Raw genomic sequence first — 8,711 nt, forward strand, 5'->3', positions numbered from 1 at the left:
TCTTTGCTTTTTGTTAACACTGCTTTGCAATATTTTATCTGGATACGACGGTGGCGACTAAATGATCCATTCAGTCGCCTTGAGCGACAGGCATAGGTCGTTGGGGACCAATTCCAACCCGGTTTCATCACGGGTAAATAAACATGTATGGCGCCTCTTTTAAATGCCAAATCTTCTGTTCTGAGTTCTGTTCTGAGGATTTATTGACAAAGGCTACCGCTAACAATATGTTAATACACATCGTGTGATTAATTTGGTCTAATCCAACTTTGATATTTCAGTTATATACCAGCATCTCAGATAAATGTTAAAGGTAAGCCAAAGGTCAGCTGGTGGATTTTTTTCCACAAATAAAATTGTATGTCCTTTATACAGCTTTGGTGAAACCACGAGTATGGTGCTGAAAAACCTTGAAACAGAATCAGGGTGAACAGGGTTTCGAAACCACTATCACAGGTTGCTGGCGTGCCTAAAGGGACGCAACTCTGCACAGCGAAATGTGGCGCCTCAGACGACTGGGTCATCTATAGAGACAAAATGTATGAGTATAAAGCAAAGCATTGTGCAATAAAGACTATTGGAGGTAGGGATTGGAATTTTAATTTTGAATTAAATAACTAAACGGTAAATTTCAATACAACGGTATATGGAAGTTAAATCGAAGTTTTGGAGATGTGCCTTTTCACGTAGTGTATTCAAACTAGGCCTAAATTTCTTTTCGCAATCACATAGTTTAAAGAAAAAATGAAATGATATCAGTTTACTGTACTGGAAAGCCAAACGAGATAAATCGCCCAAAGGAGGCGCGTATACCATAGTTGAGAAAAAAATTAAACGTGAAAGTGAGTATTTGGCGAGACTTAATAAGACTTAACAGCTGCAATCACAATCTCCCAATTGAAACTGGAAGATTGGAAAAGTACCTTTAACTGAAAGAAAATGTCAATTTTGTAAATCATTTGGTTTAGGTGATGAGTTCTTCAAGACTTCAAGACTCTTTTCTTCTGTAATAAGGCCTCCAGCCCAGAGTACATGTGTATATAATCAAGTCACAACAATTTTAAATTACAAACAACAATTACAATCATTAAGAAAAGATCTACTATAATCATCAAAAGTAAGTGAAGCACTCGTAAACTATATATAAAGTTGTCTCCCTTTAACCTCTGAGATAAACCTGCCTTGCCTTCGTGCATTTAACAATATACAGTGCTAAAGATTCTGGCAAAGAATTATCTGTCATAACTTTCTCAAATTTGTCGAGAGAACAAAGATTACTAGTGCAAATACTTGGCAAAAGCATATTTCTGAATTTGTTATACAAGTAACATGATGTAATAAAATGAACTTCATCCTCCGCAATTGATACACTCAGATTATCAAAACAATATTTACATACTCCATCCTCTCTAGCAACTCCTCCCCGCCGCCCATTTTCAACAGCCAGTTTGTGATAATCACATCTGAATCGACTAAGAGCAATTCTTAAATTTTTACTCTTCATATTGTGCAAATACCTTTTAGGCTCCAACACTGATTTGATAATGGAATAATTATTAAGCTTACTTGTTTCACTTATAGATAGTGCCCATGTTTGTTTCCAACAATCCTGCAACCTTTCCCTACAAATTCTAAGGAAATGAGTTATGTCACCAACACCCTGTTCAAACCAAACTAGACCAAATCCAAGTATGTTCAACAGATATTTTATTCCATTTGCCCATGTGGCTCTACCAGCCCCATCTAACTGATATAACATCAGATGGCAAGCCTTAGGATGCCTATTTGTGGACATGTTTAATATTTTTAGCCAATACTTAACTGAATTGAACATGTCCCTAGCTCCCCACACAAGACTGCTGCTGGAGTGTTTGAATTCACATGGAGAACTTTTCTAAGAAACTTGCAGTGCACATTTTCTATAACTTGATCACTTTCAAATCCCCAAACACATGATGCATAACAAAAACTGGAGAAACCATCCTATCAAATAGAAACAAAGACTCTTTAATGTTAAGCTTAGACTTTTTCAAGAATCCAAACAAATTATACAGAGCTTTCTCTCCTTGTTGTGCCAGGGTACTTCTTGCCAAACTCCATGAGAGCTTAGGAGTGAAAAACACACCAAGATACTTATAAGCGGATACTGCTTCCAGAGGAATACCATCATAATACCACTTTTCCTTTTTTGTTACTATACCACCTCTTCGGGATACCATGACTTTCGTTTTCTCCAAATTAACCCTCATCCCATACTGACTGCAAAATCCTGCTAGACAATCTATCTGGTGCTGTAGCCTTCTAACAGAATCTCCAACATTAGCAATATCATCTGCAAACATTATCAAAGTGATGTTTTCAGCATACTCATTGAGTGGGCTTATCATACACCCTTGCCTGGTTCCTATTGTACACTCAAAGAACTCAGACAGTGAGGACGTGTTAACTAGAACACATGATTTTAGCTGACTATACAGAGATGTAAAAGTACATATTTCAATAAACGGTACTTGACGCTGTCGAATGCCTTCAAAAAGTCAATGAATACACAAGAGCAGCGCCCTTTTGACTTGGAGAGGTATTTCTGAATAACTGATTGTAATACAAATATATTGTCTATGGTGCTATATCCATTTCTGTAGCCAGCTTGTTCCTCATACAGCTTTTCTTTTTCTTCACACCAGCCAACAAGTCTATTACTTAGTATTTTGGTAAAGGCCTTTCCAATTACTGATAACAAAAATATTCCCCTATAATTATTAGGATCTGTTTTTTCACCTTTTTTTATGAATAGGAAATTTTATCGCCTCTGTCCATTGTGATGGTTAAACTCCAACAGATAATATTTTGTTAAATAACCTGTGGATATATGGTAAAAGTATGTGAGATACACTTTTTAAATGTTCATTTAAAATTCCATCAGGTCCTGGCGCTTTGCCGTTGGGGAGATCATTAATTACAGGTCTAATTTCCTCCATAGTCTTATCTAAAACTTGTACACCCTCAACATTGTCACAACAGGCTGTGTGATCTTCATTATCCCTGATAAATTTATTTATTACCCACGTGGTGAAGATACAGGTGGTAAGATACTAAATCCGAATGTCACACGTGTGTCGTACAAGGTTGACCTTGTTTTATTCCTTTTGATTGGATAACCGTGTCCTTCCGTCAAACCGGGACTACTTTTTTCATTCATAAAAAAACGCGAGACGTCATTCATTTTGCGATTACAAGGCAGAACTGAAGAAATTCATGAGAACGAGAGATATTTACAAACACTTTATTAAACCAAACAAGATAGTCACGCGCACCAAATTCGGTTTGCATTCTATATAAGTTATGCATAGAGCTTCTACAGACATATAATCGAGCTAGATCTATAAATCGATTTACAATGTACGACTGTGAACAATAACATTCCCTATCTCTAGCGTTATGCATAGAGCTTCTACAGACATATAATCGAGCTAGATCTATAAATCGATTTACAATGTACGACTGTGAACAATAACATTCCCTATCTCTAGCGTAAAACGCTGTGATTGGATCGCGGTTGTCTTTTCTTATTCCGGTGGCGACCTTGCCCTTCGTTCGTTCGAAGCTGTCACTGACATGCAAGCAGATTTGAGTTTCTTGATTTTCACGTCTTCGGTATATAGGGTGGAACAGTTAACATGAATGTCTTTGGCGAACAGTCTGATTTTCCTCTTCCAAAATGGTACGGACATGATATAAATTCAGCTGATAGATCAAGGAAACCGAACCATTTTGATTGCACATACGGGACCCCGGCAGTGTGACCGACTGTTGGTCCGATATTCAAAGCGCGGCGCTAATGTGACATTTCAAATTTTCTTATCGGTGTCCTGCGTACTAACAACATGGCGCTTGAATTACCATAAGTTGAAGTCTTTCTTCCAAAAGGATCTTGAGCGTCGGTGCTGGCCATGGTTTGTTTGCAAATAGAACAGCAGGCGCATGTTGTTAATGCGTATGCATAAACATGTCAACTATGCTCATATTTGGTCATATATCAATATTCATGCGCAACCAGATTTTGCAACCGGTTTCAGTTTGGTCTGTCAACGGACGAAAGTTGCTATGTATTTACACTAAAATATATTTAACGTGGGTAATAAATAAAATACCACACTCATTCTCGTTAGATACCCCTTTTACGAAACTCGTGAACTTTCTATGATATCTAACGAGAATGAGTGTAGTATTCTCTATGTACATCTTCACAGAAGTCAGAGTCAGTACCAAAGTTACTGTTGTTGAGCAGTGATAAAAAATGATCATACCATTCCTCTGGTGAAATTGCTTCACTGCCAGACCTCCCTTGCCTGTTGTAGCGTTTGATGAATTTCCATAAGTCCCGTGTGGTCACCCCCTCATTATTTAGGCGATGATTTCTACAAACTTTTTATCTGTCAACTATTTCAAAATGAGAGAAAACAGTTAATATTTTTACTTTACACCAAATATGTATAACATGAAAATGCTTTTTAATAGTAAATGATAAGGAACACTTAGAAAACTACCTAAATTTTGTAAAATATAATGCTGCTATTTAACCCTGAGCCCTGTCCTGTATTCATATTTACTGAAGCAGCTTATATTGTATATTTGTATAAAGTGATGTATATATTGATGTATCAATGCTGTACCTTTTATGACCCTGATAGCGGCCTGGGTGTAAAAAATTCAGTACAGTTCAATTCAGACGCCGCCAGACGACAGACACGCAGGCCTTGACATCAGCTCACTTTACTTTCATAAGAGGCGACAAACGGAATAGGGTAGTCAAACTCGCTGATATGGTTGATGCATGTCAACGTAGCCAAACTGCATGGATCGATGCTCATGATATCAAGCACTGGATTGTCCAGATTGGATTATGTAGAGATCGCGATCATATAACTGGACTATGGCGGAATGCGGCGTTAAACAACAAACTAACAAACATGACTTATAGACAGGTGAGCTAAGAATAACACCTGTGGTAAACGTAATTCCGCATGTAATATCAGCCTAACTAATTGGAGTCTGAAAGGATAATACATCTTACAATCAAAACAGACTTACTTAATATCTGCATTGTACTTTTTTGTGCCTCACATTCCCGTGGCCATCAAGAACATAAAACATCCGGCGCTGATTAGTACGAGGTATTTGAAATAACGCTTCCCAGGCATTTCGCTTAGCCAGTTTATCATTCAGCCTCCATGAAAGGTAACTTCCAATCTGGCTACCAATCTTAATGGCCAGTCAAACCGGCAAATCAATGTGCCAGTCAGTCTCGTTTTAACACCTGTACTAAACAGCATGTTCTCCTCGTTATGGTATGACTGCGTCGTAACCACAGTGACTACATAGTGACTGCATCGTAACTACAGTGACTACATAGTGACTGCATCATAACTCAGTGACTACATCGTAAATGGGCTTCACACATTGTACCCATGTCGGGAATCGAACACGGGTCCTCGGCGTGACGGGCGAACTCTTTAACAACAAGGTTACCCGATCGCCCCGACTACACAGTGACTGCATCATGACCACAATGACTACATTATGAATGTTTAAGCCAATGTTTCTGTACGCAGTCTTTCATTCCACAACCGCAGCTGTTAAACACGTTACAATATAGACATTGAAATGTCCCATCCCGTGCCCTTGTGCCAAGGGCGTACACAGGTAGGCATCCTTGGCACCTGTCGCATTGCCATGGAGGTAACGATGGCAATGGTGGTGATGTTGAAATCAGTTCCAGATCCCAGTTTTCAGGCATGTTGTTGTTGCTGCTGATAATTTTCTTTCTTTTTTACAAGTGGCACTGATCCACTCGAATGGTGGTTTTCTTGTTTTATAGGAGAGCCACTGACACCCTGCTTCCTGGTTGGTTCCCCAGGCAGCAGCTCCGATTGGTTCGTTCCGGTGCCTGGCCAGCACCTCGGTTTTCCAAAACGGACAGACCCCTGTGTTTCTTTTCCATAGGAAATGAATTTTACCATGGGAGAGAAAGCACAACCCCCGGTTCGGCCAATCAGAGCCCAGCATGGTCCGAGCGCAGTCTCTGATTGGCCGACAACCCAGGCTTCTGATTGGTCAGATTTCGATCCGTTTTTTTTTTCTTGGGTAGCCTTGGTATTTTTTTAGGTAGACGGTCGTCTGATTGCTAAAGCTGGTGTGTGTGTTTGTGTGTGTGTGTGTGTGTGTGTGTGTGTGTGTGTGTGTGTCTTCAAACAGACGTTGACGTTGATCCATAGAATGATTATTATTATGAATGATGCCGAGGTGCTGGCACTCGTGTAGGTTGACAGGTGTACTGTCATTCGTGTTGCCAGGCACACACAGTGTTTCACGCATGTTGCCAGGCAAAACGTGGTGTCCTGTGTATGTGTGTGTGTGTGTGTGTGTGTGTGTGTGTGTGTGTGTGTGTGTGTGTGTGTGTGTGTGTGTGTGTGTGTGTGTGTGTGTGACTACAACCATTTATTTAGTATTTAGATGGATAGAGAAAGATCGATACACATACGTGACGTTTGCACACGTGATGTACTGCGTGTCGCGATGTGAACGTCGTGTTTCATCCGTGTCTTCATGCAAACGTAGTGTCATGTGTGTGTGTCTCTCAAACAGATGTTGATCCATATTAGCATTATTATTATTATTATTATTATGTTTCAGGATACCGAGGTGTTGACATCCGTGTAAGTCTACAGACATACTGTGACGTGTTTTCATGCACACGTGATGTTTGACTCGTGTCTCCATGCAAACGCGATGTTTCATGTGTGTCTCTATTTATATATTTATATATATTTATTTATATATAGATATATTTTATGTGGTGTCACGCGTAGACGTGTGCCTCCAAGAGGTCTAGGGGGAGGGTATGGGTTCTTTGTTTTGGATTTGTTGGGTTGGCAAAGCAAAGGAAGAAAGTTGTCTTTTGGGTGAGATGGGTGGCCCTGAAAAGGTCCGTTTTGGGAAAGAAACACTTTTCTGCTGCTGTCCAAGAAGAATCATCATGTCCAAACTTATGACAAGACAAGGATCGTCGAAGCGGTACTTGCTGCCATCTTGGTATACCATCTGGGTATGCCATCTGGGTGCCCTACGTGGCACCACTTGTGGGTCCAACAAAGAAACTAAAACTTGTTGGTAATGTGAACTTGAACGGGAACTTGAACGGGACCTTGAACAGGAACGCAGGAAACGGGAAACGTCCTCCTAGGCATGCAGCCGTGCTGAGCCATTCGTGTTCTTCTGATTCACATTCTCATCGCGGAGATAGTGTAGCTGTAGCTTCTTCTTGTGTTTCACCAGACCGGTTAGTCTGAGGTAGTCACAGTGTGGGGACCACTTGTGGTGTTCCACCCAAGGATCGTCGTGGGACCCCCATCGTCTCAGCCGCACGCCACATTGGAAACAGTACACGCCATTGGCACCCCATGTGTAGGCAAAGCCCGCATGGGCCAACTCTTCAGCAGTCTGATTCATTTGCGCTGACCACGTCTCAAACGAAGCGAGTCTTCTTTCAAACCGTAGAAAATAGGGCGATGGCGTGCTACTGAGTGGTGACATCTCATCCTCAGCATCCATACTCTTACTCCAACATCCACGAGTTTTTGCACTATCCGTCACCACATCTCCGTCACGTGTCGTCGTACAACTCTTCTTTGCCTCAGTCATTCTTGATTTTCTTTTTGTACAAGTGACACTGACCCACTCGAATGGTTGTTCTCTTGTATTATAGGAGAAGAACCGGATCGAAAATCGCTGCTTCCTGGTTGGTCCAAAACGCAGCGCACTGATTGGACCGTTCCGGTGCCTGGCCTGCACCTCGGTTTTCCAAAACGACCCGACCCTTGTGTTTCTTTTCCATAGGGAATGGATTTTACCATGGGAGAGAAAGCACAACTCGGCCTGGGTGCTGTCTTCTGATTGGTCGGTGCTGTCTTCCGATTGGCCGACAACCCAGGCTTCAGATGGTCAGATTTCGATCCTGTTTTGAGGAAGGGTTGTCCATAAATCAGACGTTCAGTTCATCTTGTAGTACAGACGTTCATCAGCCACGCATCGCTATCATGACGAGCAACCAAAATACGCCCTATCGTTAAGAGAGGAAAGAGAGGAAAGATACCACCCGCTCTAAACGGTTAAGTACATCTAACCATACCTTTCGTTTGACTTTCAACCCAGACTACTTGGACACCGTACCACCGGACCACGTTCCCATGGAACTGCTGGCATTATTTGACAGGGTGATCGATGACTTTTATCAACAGATATCAGGCCAGAAGGGAGATCGTATTGGTCTAGGTATCGATCATCCCGCTTTGAACACCCCCATACGGATTCCCTTTCGTCGCTTTGAAGATCTCCATGGGTTAGATATTTTGCATGCCGTGGAAAAAGTCCAACAGTCCAACAAAGCCCTGAACATCGATGCCACCATGGTTGTGACTTTGGTACACGTCGCAGATCCCGACAGGCTAGGATCGGGCAGTGGAGGCAACCATCTGAAAAATGTGATAGGACTTGAAACCTTTTTAACACGCAAAAAGGCATTGTACGGATCAAGAACGAAGATCAATCCTGTTTGGCACGGGCCCTGGTGGTGGCACAGCATTATGCCCAGAAGCCCCACCCTTTGACCCAAGAATGGTCCACCCAGCGAAAGAGACTGACGAGAATGGATC

General features: G+C 41.5%; 1 protein-coding gene across 1 annotated transcript; it reads right to left on the minus strand.

Annotated features, from left to right (window-relative positions):
* Positions 1-7,239: 7,239 nt before the first annotated feature.
* On the minus strand, positions 7,240-7,701 carry LOC124141397 (death-associated inhibitor of apoptosis 2-like). The gene has a single exon (XM_046509403.2). It carries the CDS (start codon positions 7,699-7,701, stop codon positions 7,240-7,242), a length of 462 nt encoding a protein of 153 aa, XP_046365359.2.
* Positions 7,702-8,711: the final 1,010 nt, after the last annotated feature.

Source organism: Haliotis rufescens, unplaced genomic scaffold (genome assembly GCF_023055435.1).
Source record: "Haliotis rufescens isolate VD_foot unplaced genomic scaffold, xgHalRufe1.0.p SCAF_25, whole genome shotgun sequence".
Lineage (NCBI taxonomy): Eukaryota > Metazoa > Mollusca > Gastropoda > Lepetellida > Haliotidae > Haliotis > Haliotis rufescens.